Here is a 14,355-nt window from a genome sequence, read left to right on the forward strand (position 1 = left end):
CCAGAGAGGATTTGAAAATTACTGTCAGGGCCCCTGACATCTCTTCACTTGCCTCCCTCAATAGCCTGAGATGCATATCATCTGGGCTAAGACTTATCCACTTTTAAGGCCGCTAAACCTGCTAGTACCTCCTCTCTCTCTACGTAAATTTCCTCTAATATTTCACAGTCCTCTGCCATGATGTCTATTCGTGCGTTGTCCATTTCCATTGGGAAGACTGATGTAAAGTATTCATTGAGGACTGTACCCACATCTTCCGGATCCACATACACATTACCTCTATGGTCCCAAATTGGCCCTACTTTTTCCCTAGTTATTCTCTTGCTCTTTATATATTTAAAAAATCCCTTTGGGTTTTCCTTATTCTACCTACCAATGCTTTCTCATGCACTCTCTTCACAGAATCTTAATGGCACAGAAGGAGGCCATTCGGCCCACCATGTCTGCACCGGCTCTCCAAATGAGCATTATGACCTAGTGCCATTCCCCTGCCTCTTCTCAGTACCCTTGCACATTGCTTCTATTCAAATAATCATCTAATGTCCTTTTGAATGCCTCGATTGAGCTTACCTCCATCACACTTCCAGGCAGCGCATTCCAGACCCGAACTACACGTTGTGTGAAAAAGTTTTTTCTCACGTCACACTTGCTTTTTTTGAAAATCACTTTAAATCTGTGCCCTTTTGTTCTTGATCCTTTTACAAGTGAGAACAGCTTCTCCCTATCTACTCTGTCCAGCCCCCAAATGATTTTCAACATCTCTATCAAATCTCCTCTCAGCTGCCTTCTCACCAAGGAGAACAGTCCCAACCTTCCAATCTATCCTCTTCGCTGAAGTTTCTCATCCCTGGAACCATTCTTGTAAACTTCTTCTGCACTCTCTCCAATATGTTCACATCCTTCCTAAAATATGGCGCCCAGAACTGTACACAATATTCCTGAGTGTCTTATATAAATTCAGCATGACCTCCTTGCTCTTGTACTCTATGCCCCTATTAATAAAGCCCAGGATACTATATGCTTTATTAATTGCTTTCTCCATCTGTCCTGCCACCTTCACATATACACCCAAGTCTTTCTGCTCCTGCAGCCCCTTCAAAATTTCACCCCTTATTTTATTTTGTCTGTCCATGTTCTTCCTACCAAAATGCATCACCTCACACTTCTCTGCATTGAACTTCAACTGCCACCTATCTGCCCACTCCAGCAACTTGACGATGTCCTCTTGAAGTTCCAGACCATCCTCTTCACAGTTTACAACACTCCCAAGCTTTGTATCATCTACAAACTTTGAAGTTGTCCCCTGTGCATCAAGATCTAGATCATTAATATATATCAGGAACAGTAAGGGTCCCAATGCGACCCCTGGGGAAGCTCCACTACAAACCTTCCTTCAGCCCAAAAAATATCCATTGACCCTTACTCTCCGCTTCCTATTTTTCAGCCAATTTTGTATCCACGTTGCCACTGTCCCTTTTATTTCGTGAGGAATAACTTTTTTTACAAGTCGGTTGTGTGGCACTGTGTCAAATGCCTTATCAAAGTCCATGTACACCACATTAATAGCATTACCTTCATTGACCTTTTCTGTTGCCTCTTCAAAAAACTCCAGAAAGTTAGTTAAACACGATTTCCCCTTTAGAAATCCATGCTCGCTCTTCCTTATCAGCCCATATTTTTCCATGTGACTATTAATTCTAAACTGAATAATTGTTTCTAGAATCTTGCCCACCACTGAAGTTAAACTGATTGGTCTGTGATTGCTGGGCTTATCCTTACAATCTATTTTGAACTAGGACATGATGTTTGCAATTCTCTGGCATGACCCCTGAGTCTAGGGAAGACCGCAAGATTATGGCCAGTGCCCCTGCAATTTCTACTCACTTCCTTCAGTATACTTGAATGCATCTCATTCGGTCCCAGTGCCTTGTCAACTTTAAGTACTGACAGTCTATTCAACACTTCCTCCTTATCGATTTTGAACCCTTCTAGTGATAGGGTTTCCTCATCTGTCACCATGGTCTCCTTGCAAATTATTCATTTAATACCTCAGCCATGGCCCCTTCGTCCATGTGTAAATTCCCTTTTAGATCCCTAATTGGCTCTACTCCTCCTTTTACCACCATTTTACTATTTATATGCCTATAGAAGACTTTGGGATTCCCCTTTATGTTGGTTGCCAGTCTTTTCTCATAATCCCTCTTCATTTCTCTAATATGCTTTTTCACCTCCCCTCTGAACCTTCTGTATTCCTCTTGGGTTCTCAACTGTATTTTCTACCTGACACTTGTCATAAGTGCGTTTTGTCTTCTTTCTCTTAATTTCAATCTCCTTTTTCATCCAGGGAGCTCTGGATTTCTTTGTCCTACCTTTCCCTTTCGATGGAATATACCTTAACTGTGCCTGAACCAATTCTTTTTTGAAGGTAGCCCATTGTTCAGCTACACATTTTCCTGCTAATCTTTCATTCTGGTCTACTTGGCCCAGTTCCGTTCTTGCCCCATCAAAGTTGGCTCTTGTCCAGTTAATTATTTCTACTCTGGATTGCCTATCATCCTTTTCTCTCATCATCCTAAAACATACAATACAATGATCACTGTCTCCTAAATTCTCCCCCACCGACACTTGATCTACTTGGCTCGCCTCATTTCCAAGAACCAGGTCCAACAGTGCATCTTTCCTTGTTGGATTGGACACATACTGCTGTAGAAAATTCTCCTGAACACAATCTAGGAGCTTTTGCCCCTCTCTGCCCTTTACAGCACCACTGTCCCAGTCTACATTCGGGTAATTAAAGTCCCCCATTATAACTACTCCATAATGCCTGCATTTCTCTGTGATTTCTTTGCAGATTTGTTCTTCTATGTATTTGGTGGTCTATGGACTACAACAAGCAATGTAATTGCACCCTTTTTGTTCCTTAGCTCCAGCCAAATTGATTCTGTCCTTGAACCCTCTGGGACATCCTCTTTCTCCAGCATTGCAATGCTCTCCTTAACCAATATTGTCACCCCTCCTCCTTTCCTTCCTTCCCTATCTTTTCCACACACGTTGTACCCGGGAATATTTAACACCCAGTTCTGTCCTTCCTTGAGCCAGGTCTCTGTTATCGCCACATCATATTTGCACATGGCAATCTGCACCTGTAACTCCCCAATCTTATTTACTATACTCCGTGCATTCACACACATGCATAGCTTTCCTAATTTCCTTTTTAAGTTACCCACTGCACTTTTTATACTCCTCTAGGGACTCTGTCCTACTGAGCCCTCAATATCTGCCATAAGCTTTTCTTTGTTTCTTAATCTTAACCTTTATGTGCTTTGACATCCAGAATTTCTGGACTTGGTCTGCCCCTTTGTCTTTACAGGAACATATATGTCCTGTATTCTCGCTATTTCGTCCTTGAATACTTCCCACTGCTCTGATGCAGTTTTATCTGCGAGTAGCTGCTCACAGTCCACTTAGGCCAAATTGTATCTCATAAATAAAATTAGCTTTTCCCCAGTTTAGAACTTTTATTCCTGGCCCAACCTTATCCTTTTCCATAACTATCCTATATCTAACTGAGTTAAGGTCACCATCTCCAAAATGTTTCCCTACTGGTACACTTCGCACTTGCCCAAGCTCATTGCTGAATGTTAGGTCCAGAACTGCCCCCTCCCTTGATGGGTTTTCTATGTATTGGCTCCATCCCTACCTTGCACACTAAAACTATCCCTGTTAATATTTGGGTAGCTAAAAATCCCTACCATTATTGCCTTGTTATTCTTACACTTCCCTGAAATTTGATTACAGATTTGATCCTCTATCTCCCTGACTATTTGGGGCCTATAGTACACACCCAACAGTGTGTTTGCCCCTTTTGTGTTTTTTACTTCTACCTATATGGCCTCATTTGATGATCCTTCCACGATATCATCCCTCCTCACCACTATAATTGATTCCTTGATCAATGTTGCGACACCCCTCCTCTTCTATCACCCTCTCTATCTTGCCTGAATACCCTGTAACCAGCAATGTTGAGCTGCCAATCCTGCCCTTCTTTTAGCCAAGTCTTGGTCATAGCTATGATATCATACTCCCACGTGCCTATCTGTGCCCTCAGCTCATCTGCCTTATTCCTCAGGCTCCTTGCATTAAAATATATTTCATTTAGCCTTGCTAAACTCACGTCTTTCTTATCTAGCCTATGTTTCCTCTGCCTTCCAGACTCACTTACTAGCGTTTTAACTTCTAACTCCATCTCAACTTCTCTTGCCTCTGGACTAATTTTCAGGATCCCACTCCTCTGCCAATTTAGTTTAAATCTGCTCCAACAGCATTAGCAAACCTCCCTGCGAGGATGTTGGTCCCCCTCCTGTTCAGATGTAGCCTGTCCAACTTGTACAGGTCCCAGCTCCTCCAGAAATGGTCCCAATGCCCCAGGGATCTAAAGCCCTCCCTCCTGCACCATCCCTCCAGCCACACATTCATCTATCCTTCTTTTCCTATACTCACTGTGGCACTGGGAGTAATCCGGAGATTACTACCTTTGAAGTCCTGCTTTTCAATTTCCTACCTAACTCCCTAAAGTCTGCTTGCAGGACCTCATTTCTCTTTCTTCCTATGTCATTCGCCCCAACATGGACCACGACCTCTGGCTGTTCACCCTCCCCCTTCAGAATGCTTGCAGCTGTTCTGTGACATCCTTGACTCTGACACCTGGGAGGCAACATACCATCCTGGAGTCACATCTGCAGCAGCAGAAGCGGCTGTCTACTCCCCTCACTAACAAATCCCCTAACATTATTGCCCTTTCACACTTCTTCCTCCCACTCTGAGCAGCTGGACCACCCATAGTGCCATGGCCTTGGCTCTGGTTGGCCCCACAGAGGAACCATCACTCTCACCCTTTTCCAAGACCGAAAAACGGTTTTGAGTGAAATGCATTCGGGGGATTCCCTCACTACCTGCCTGGTCCCCTTCTTCTGTCTGGCGGTCACCCATTCCCTCTCTGCTTGCACTTCCTTAAGCTACGGGGTTACCTTACCAGGTCCTGAAATGTGCTACCCACGAACCTCTCAGCCTTGTGAATGCACTGTAGTGTCCCAGCTGCCACTCAAGCTCCAAAACTCAGAGATTGAGTGCTCCAGTTGGAGGCACCTCCTGCACACATGCTTATCCAGTGCGCCAGGAGCTTCTAGGATTTCCCACATAGCACAGGATGTGCAAATGAAGGGACTGAGCTCCCCAGACAAATCTTAATTAAATAAAATATGGACCCTTGCTTTTATTTTACCCTTACTCCTACTTGAGTATAGACTATAAGGCCATAAGACCATAATATGTAGGAACAGAAGTAGGCCATTCGGCCCATCAAGTCTGCTCCACCATTCAATGAGATTATGGCTGACTTGATAATCCTCAGCTCCACTTTCCTGCCTTTTCCCATAACCCTCGATTCCCTTACTGATTATAAATCTGTCTGTCTATCTCAGCTCTGGATATATTTAACAACCCAGCTTCTACTGCCCTCTGTGGTAAATAATTCCACAGATTCATTACCCTCTGAAAGAAGAAATTCCTCCTCATCTCTGTTTTAAATAGGCGCCCACTTATTCTGAGATTATGCCCGCTGGTCTTAGACTCTCCCACAAGGGAAAACAACCTCTCAGTATCTAACCTCTCAAGCCCCCTAAGAATCTTATATGTTTCAATAACGTCACCTCTCATTCTTCTAAACTCCAATGAGTACAGGCCCAACCTGCACAACCTCTCCTCATAAGAAAATCCCTCCATACCCAGGATCAACCTAGTGAACCTTCTCTGGACTGCCTTCATTGCCAATATAACTTTCCTTAGATAAGGGGACCAAAATTGTTCACAGTATTCTAGGTGTGGTCTAACTAGTGCCTTGTACAGCTTTAGCAAGACTTCCGTATTTTTATACTCCATTCCCTTTGAAATAAAGGCCAACATTCCATTTGCCTTCCCTATTACCTGCTGAACTTGTATGTTAGCTTTTTGGGATTCATGCACAAGGACTCCCAAATCCCTCTGTGCTGCAGCTTTCTGCAGTGCTTCTCCATTCAAATAATATTCAGCTCCTCTATTCTTCCCACCAAAGTCCATAACCTCATTTTTTCCCACATTATATTCCATCTGCCAAGTTTTTGCCCACTCACTTAACCTGTCTATATCCCTCTGTAGACTCCTTGTGTCATCCTCACTATTTGCCTTCCCACCTATTTTTGTGTCATCCGCAAACGTGGTGATAGTACATTCATGAGCTTGGCTATCAATAAAATGCATTGAGTAAACCCTGCCGATACAATGAAATTTGTAGTATGTTTGAAAATGCTGAGCACTACAGTCAAGCCTGATCTGAACTCATCAGATGTCTATGACAGTGCACTTCCAGCAGAGACCACTGGTAACAATCAATGTTGAGAACCTAGCCTGATTATTTTTTTTACCCCCCCTCACTAATCCAGGGGAAACTAAAGCCAATTCCAGTTTCTTTTCTACCATACCAGCTGAGACCAGCTACATCAGCACAGATCAAAGATCAAACCTGGCAACTTTCCTGCTCTGTACAGCCACTGGGCAAAGTTTTGACCAGTGCAGCCATCGGAAATAGGGAGCCAGCCCTCCTCAGTTTCAACATGCAGCTGCTAAACTGTCTTTCAGATCTGTAACACTTTACACTGTACCTCGCTTTCAGTGTATTGAACTTTAGCAACAGCTGAAGCCACCTTATCTTCCAGTTCTGAGAGCTCAGAGTCTGTTGTTGTGGTGGTGTGACTCTGTCTGCTTCGTGCTCGCTCCTCCAGGTCCTTCAGCTGCCTTTCCAGGCCGTAATTTGTGCTGGCTGCCATATACACCTACAGGAACACAATGTGCCAAATTACTCCCTCTTTCTGTCTCTGACAGAAAGAGGCACATGTCAAGAGCACTGGCAAAACGTCAGGCAGGGATATCGGCTGGGTCAGCAGGGGTGTTTCCCACATGCCAAAACTTACTTTGCATCAAATGTTTAACCTTCTTTAGCGTCGTTTTCAATTAGAAAATAAAAAACTGAAATAGCCTTAATTTTCTCCCCCTCCCGGGGTATAGTTTTCCAGCAGCCTTCTCGCTAAGTGTCACTCAATGCATCAACCTAGACAATGTGCTGTCAGGTTATTCTAGCACAGAAGGCACCTCAGTTAAGCTTGATTTAATGTCCGCATACGATAGCTTTCCAGCAGAAACCATGGGAAAGCTATCTAGCCAAGAGGTGCTGAATCAATGGAAGTGCCCCAATTCTTTCCTTCTCTGAGATCAACTTACTCGGCAAAGATGGGTGCAACATGAGCTTTTCCATGATTCAGCACCATGCCAAGAGATGCAGTTACCTAAGAACATTACACATCCACGGAGGTATAGATTAATTCAGACCCTCCTTTTATATTTATTAAATGTGAAAGAACTGTAAGGAAATGCAACGATATCTCATGTATTAATAGTAAAATAGATTTCTTCTGTGAGGTAGACTGTTGTTCTTACGTTTTCCTCAAGTTTTCTGTATGCTTCATCAGCCTCGCTCACAGATAGATCTTTCTCACTGGACTTTAGGTGAAAACTGGAATTTGTGAGAGGTTCATTAACTGTGCCATCTACTTCTGCAAAGTCATACAATGCTTTTTCAGTTGCGTTAATGATCCTTAAAGCTTTCGTGGTGATGTCACAAAGAGCCACTGCTGATGAGCACTGTGAATGCCACATACATAAGCAGAAAACAAAGTTAGTAAAACAGACAGGAAGTTTAAAAAAAATAAAGCATGAGTGTAAAGATGTTTTAAATTCACCCAGGCTGAGGGAACAAATGTTTTCTCAGTTGGTTGATTGTGAAGGTTTAATGTGAAACAAGGTTTCCAGTTTCATTTCAGTTCTTAGCAAACATTGGCTCACAGCACAAAACTGTTTCTCATTAAGTGCGATCTGATGGAAATTACCATGTTATTGAACAAATGTTTAATGTGAGCATTTAAAGTGGACTTCCCTCTCTGTTCTCTTAGTGGAGACTTTAACCCATTTAAAATTGATATGTAACATCATCAGCAGGAGCAATATCTAGTAATGCCTATTCTTAAATAGGCAGTTTCATCCAGAGGGACGTTGGAGTAACTGGTGTGCAAAATGGAAAAAAAGACACACATATCACATTAGGGGTTGCTAAGGTTAGGACTGAAAAACATTGTTGAGCGAGAGTAGGGGCTTTACTCTGCATCTAACAGTGCTAAAAACTGCCATTTGGTTGTTTCTGACACAGGGTGCTTGGAATGGAAAACGTTTGTATTTTTCAGCACTAAGATGAGTAAAATGAGTATATACACATAATATATATAAATGCTGTGAGAGGTACATGAATTTAAAAGGTTAGGCTTGTCATTAGTCACTAGTAAGAGCATGGAGCATTTCTCAAGCACACTTTGTGATTAGTAAACATGCTACTGCTTCAGTAATGCACATTTATTTAGTTAAGAGTTTTTGCTATTGATTTAGTGGAAGTCAGTAAGGCTGAACAATGGCATGCTTTAATTATGTCCACTAAGCTTACATTTCATCTGCTTCCATCTTAATAGGTTACCATGCTTCACATAATGGCTGTGTCCTGCTCAGCCATCCACTCTCTTCAATCCTTTCCCCTCCTTCGGCAATCAGTGCTAGTTTTGTAATTTATATCCTGCACTAAAGACTGCAATATATGAAGTGTTGAGATGATATCAAAAATATTACCTTGAGTTTTATCTCATTGATAAACGTGGGGGTGCTGCCCATGTCTTAGCTCGCAGCAAGTCACATTCCCCTATCACTCCTGTTCTCACTGAACTACATTGGCTCCTGGGCAAACAACATCTTGACTTTAAAATTCCCACCCTTGTTTTTAAATCTCTCCATCACCTCACCTTCCCTATCTCAGTAATCTCCTTCATCCTGACAACCCTCCAAGATATTTGCCCTTCTTTAATTCTGATTTTAATCACTCCACCACTGATGGCCGTGCCTTCAGTTGCCTGGGCCTCAAACTCTGGAATACCATCCCTACCCCTCTTTGCTTCTATATCTTATTTTTGTCCTTCAAGACACTCCTTAAAACCTATGTCTTTGACTAAATTTTTGGTCATTGGATCTAATGTAGTTCGGTATCATACCTTGCTTTATAATGCTGCTGTGAAACACCTAGTGATGTTTAACAGATTAAAGGTGCTATATAAATATGAGTTGTTTTTGGCGCTTTTGGTTCTGAGTGCTAACCCCTGAAGATCTCATTCACAGTTAGTTAGTTAGTTGACCTCGGCCATTGTGACAATGATCAGTAGCTACAATTGACTTCAGTGTTCTCAGGCAAGTTCATACTCCTGGACCAGGATTTTGCCCTTAGCAGGGGTGCTTGGCAGGGGCAGGCGGGGGCGGTTGAGAAGTCAGCCGCTGCCCACGATTGGCTTCGCGCTGTAATTTCAGTGGGCGGTCCAATTAAGGCCCGCCCAGCATGGATTGTGAGCGGTAGCGCTGAGCGCTGCCTGAGCGGGTGGGGGGAGGATGTAGAGCCGGGCCTAGTGTGCAGTTCACGCGTGTGTGAGAGAGTGCTTCAATCTCCCTGAGGTATGGAGCTACCTCAGGGGAATTGAAGCTCTGTGTAAAAAAAATGAAGAGAATAAAAATTTAATAAAGCGTGTCCCCTCATGCGACTCTGTCACATGAGCTGGGACATGTTTTTAATTCAAAAATAAAGTTTTTATTTAATATTTATTTGCTTTAAGAAATCTCTTCCCTCTCATGGATGAGGTTTCCTAAAAATGTAAAGACCACTTGGCCTTTTTGCCTGCCTGCCAACCGTTAGGTTGGACGGGCAGTGTAAATTTATATTTAGTTAGATTGTTAATGGCCTTAATAGGCCTTTTAATTATTGGCGGGTGTGCAGTCGAATGAAATATCATGAGACTGCGCGATGACATCGGGACGCATGCCAGATGTCATCGCGCATCGTTTTACACTGGGGTGTGTCGGGCACGCATCCACATGCCGAGCATAATATTCTGTCCCTGATCACTATCTAGTGATTCTTGTGGAAAAGACAAGTTTTTAATTTGTGTTCAGAATGTGTGTAATCCATGCTCTTGTTAACTCTTGAATAGTCTAATGCTCTCCTAGCTAGTTTCCCACCTTGCACCCTTCATAAATATGAACTCATTCAAAACTCCACTGCCTGCATCCGAACTTAAGCCAAGTCCCATCACCATTGTGCTCGTTGAGCAATGTATTTTTTTTATTCATTCACAGGATGTGGGCTTCACTGGCTGGGCCAGCATTTATTGCCCTTGAGAAGGTGGTGGTGAGCTGCCTTCTTGAACCACTGCAGTCCATGTGGTGTAGATACACCCACAGTGCTGTTACGAAGGGCGTTCCAGGATTTTGACCCAGCGACAACGAACGAATGGCAATATATTTCCAGGTAAGGATGGTGAGTGACTTGGAGGGAAACTTCCGAGTGGTGGTGCTCCCACCTATCTGCTGCTGCCCTTGTCCTTCTAGGTGGTGGTGGTTGTGGGTTTGGAAGGTGCTGTATAAGGAGCCTTGGTGAACTCCTGCAGTGCATCTTGTAGATGGTTCACACTGCTGCTACTGTGCGTCAGTGGTGGAGGGAGTGAATGCTTGTGGATGTGGTGCCAATCAAGCGGACTGCTTTGTCCAGGGTGGTGTCCAGCTTCTTCAGTGTTGTGGGAGCTGCACTCATCCAGGCAAGTGGGGAGTATTCCATCAGAATCCTGACTTGTGCCTTGTAGATGGTGAACAGGATTTGGGGAGTCAGGAGGTAAGTTACTCGTCACACGGTTCCTAGCCTCTGACCTGCTCTGGTAGCCACAGTATTTATATGGCTAGTCCAGTACAGTTTCTGATCAATGGCAACCCCCAGGTGGTTGATAGTGGGGGGTTCAGTGATGGTAATGCCATTGAACATCACTGAGTTTTTGTTTTTCAATGAAATACATTTTTTGTTAAACGTTTTGAATTGTTTCTTTAAATGTTTCTCATTGTTTATTTAACACCCTACCTTTTAGCCTATTTATCCAATCAACCTTAGCCAGCACTCTCCCCAGACCTGTGTAATTAGCTTTGCTTAACTTTAAGATTCTTGTTTGTGATGGGAGGATGACTTTTGCCAAAGGTAATGTGGAATTCATTTATATTATGATCACTGTTTCCCAGCGGATCTTTTACTCTGACATTAATAATTAGCCCTGCCTCATTGCACAGTACTAGATCTAAAATAGCTTTATCCCTACTTGGTTCCACAACATATTGCTCCAGGAAACTGTCGTAAAAGCAGCCTACAAACTCATCTTCCAGACCACCTTTGCTAATTTGCTTGGTCTAGTCTATATGAAGATTAAAGTCCCTGACAACGATTACATTGCCTTTGTTACAAAGTCCCATAATTTCTTGGTGATTAAGTGGTGAATGGGTCACAATATGATCCTTTTACCTCTGGAGACTGGTACAATTCCAGGCATCTTCTGTTTGTCTGCAAGAATCTATATGAAATTAGTTTGCTTGTCCAAAAAAAATTGTCATGAGCTTATATTACAGAACTGATCACAATTTGGTAGAAATTAACAAAATAATTTTGAAAATGCAATAACAATGCAAACACGTGAAGTCAAAAAAAATTACAATGATGTGGTAGAGACAAACTGTTCTGAAGTTGAGATTAAGGTATAATGTTGACTTAGAGTACAGGGATTTTTATTTTGTATTTTATCTGTACAATAGCTGAACTGGGAATTCTTGCTGGGAGAGTGTCAAGAAGGCTTGTTCACAATCTACCTGACTAATGAGTACTGGGTGCTGACACTTCTATAAAAAATTGCTATTCAAAGAACAGATGCTTCTCACATTTACATCACACAACTCACACTAACTCAAACAAAAAAAATTATAATGGCAAAAGTCATGAAAATTTAGGAGGTCCTTTATGATATTTATCATTATGCTCTTTTTGACAAGTCATGTTTCTTTGCCCGTGTTATAGTTTTTTTTCCCCAAAAGAACTTTATTCTGCCTTTCTAAACTTGAGGTCATATAGGTGACCAGACAAAAGAAGTTGTGACTAGTCACTAGAAGCTGCACAGGTGTGCCCTGGGTGGAACTTGTACTCAGAGATTCCTTTAGCAAAGTATTTTCTCTGCAGAAGGCTCTGAAGAAGGGTCATGCAGACTCGAAACATTAACTCTGTTTCTTTCTCCACAGATGCTGTCAGATCTGCTGAGTTTTTCCAGCATTTTCTGTTTTTACTTTTGGCCCTTTTCTCCCCCAACTGCTTCACACCTGAAAAACAGACAGTGGAGCTTCTCCTCCTCTTTCCCAGATACATCTACTTCTCCGTTACTTTTATTTCTTCTTCAGCCTTTTTTTGTCAACTCATACTGGGTGCACCAACTCATACTGGGGCCAATTAGAGACCAAAAAAGGTGTTATGCATGGAGGCAAGGGCATAGCTGAGGTATTAAATGAACAGTTTGCATCAGTCTTTGCCAAGGAACACAACGCTGTGCAGATCATGGTAAAAGAGGAGGTAATTTAGACAATTGAAGGGATTAAAATTGGTAAGGATGTGGTATTGAATAGCCTGTCTGTACTTAAAGTTGATAAGACACCAAGACCGGACAGGATGCATCCAAGGAAACTGAGGGAAGTGAGAGTGGAAATTGTGGAGGCACCGGCCATGATTGTCCTGTCTTCCTTAGACTTGGGTCTGGTGCCAGGGGGCTGGAGAATTGCAAATGTTACATCCTTATTCAAAAAAGTGCGTAAAGACAACCCACTAATTGCAGGCCAGTCAGTTTAACTTCGGTGGTGGGGAAGCTTCTAGAAATGATAATTTGGGACAAAACAAATAGCCACCTGGATAAATGCGGGTTAATTAAGGAAAGCCAACGTGGATTTGTATTTAACTAACCTGCTGGAGTTTTTTGAAGAGGTAACAGAGCAGGTTGATGAGGTTAATGCTGTTGATACTTATACATGGACTTCCTGAAGGCACAACAGATTTGTGGGCAAAGTTATAGCTCATGGAATAAAGGAGATAGTAGCAACATGGACACAAAATTGGCTGAGTGACAAGAAACAGAGAGTAGTGATCAATGGATGTTTTTCAGGCTGGAGGAATATTTGCAGTGGAATTCCCCATGGGTCAGTGTTTTGAACCTTGATCTTTCTGATAATATATTAATGTCATAGACCTTGGTGTACAGGGCATATTTTCAAAATTTGTGAATAAAACAAAACTTGGAAGCATTGTGAACTGTAAGGAGGGTAGAACTTCAAGAGGACATAGACAGATTTGTGGAATGGGTAAACAAGTGACAGATAGAATTTAATGCAGAGAATTGTGAAGTGATTCGTTCTGGTAGGAAGAATGCAAAGAGACAATATAAAATAAAGGGTACAATTCTAAATGGGTGTATAAATCATTGAAGGTGTCAGCACAGGTTTAGAGAGTGATTAATAAAGCATACAGCACTCTAGGCTTATTGGTAGAGGAATAGGGTATAAAAGCAAGAAAGAACAGCTAAACTTAGATAGGATTTTAGTGCGGACTCAATTGGGGTATTGTGTCCAATTCTGGGCACCATACCTTAGGAAAGATGTGAAGGCATTCGAGAGAGTGCAGAAAAGATTCATGAGAATGGTCCAAGGGTTGAGGAACTTCAGTTATGTAGATAGATTGGAGAAGTTGGGACTGTTTTCCTTGTAGAGATTGAGAGGAGATTTGATAGATGTATTTAACATCATGAGCGGTCTGGGCAGAGTGGACAGGGAAAAACTGTTCCCATTGGTGGAAGGATCGAGAACGAGAGGGGACAGATTTAAGGTTATATGCAAAAAAAGCAATGATGATATGAGGAAAAAAACTTTTTTATGCAATAAGTGGTTAGAATCTGGAATGCACTACCTGAGAGTGTAATGGAGGCAGGTTCGATTGAGGCATTCAAGAGGGGATTGGATTGTTATCTGAAAAGGAAGAATGTGCAGGGCTATAGGGAGAAGTTGGAGGAATGGCACTAGGTAAATTGCTCCTATGGAGCACTCGCACAGATACAACAAGCCGAATGGCCTCCTTCTGTGCTGTAACAATTCTGTGATTTTGGGTCTAGATACGTGGTGTCTCAAGTGTGGCTCTAGGTAGTACCAACAAACTATATAGTCATGTAGGATAACGCAGCCAAGTCTGGTCTTGTTCTCATTCAACTGTTATTGCCATACAACAGATGTTACTCGATTATAATAATAAAGGCAAAATACTGCAGATGCTGGAAATCTGAAACAAAA

General features: G+C 42.4%; 1 protein-coding gene across 8 annotated transcripts in view; it reads right to left on the bottom strand.

Annotated features, from left to right (window-relative positions):
• Positions 1-14,355, bottom strand: part of LOC121285236 (rab effector MyRIP-like) — a 209,050-nt gene that overhangs the window by 23,083 nt on the left and 171,612 nt on the right. For all 8 annotated transcript variants that reach the window (XM_041201597.1, XM_041201602.1, XM_041201599.1 and 5 more), the window contains 2 exons: positions 7,528-7,731; positions 6,696-6,866 (listed from right to left, as the gene is read on the bottom strand). In XM_041201597.1, coding sequence (XP_041057531.1) covers positions 6,696-6,866; positions 7,528-7,731 — 375 coding nt within the window. The remainder of the gene's footprint in view (positions 1-6,695; positions 6,867-7,527; positions 7,732-14,355) is intronic.

This window comes from Carcharodon carcharias, chromosome 12 (genome assembly GCF_017639515.1).
Source record: "Carcharodon carcharias isolate sCarCar2 chromosome 12, sCarCar2.pri, whole genome shotgun sequence".
Taxonomy (NCBI): domain Eukaryota; kingdom Metazoa; phylum Chordata; class Chondrichthyes; order Lamniformes; family Lamnidae; genus Carcharodon; species Carcharodon carcharias.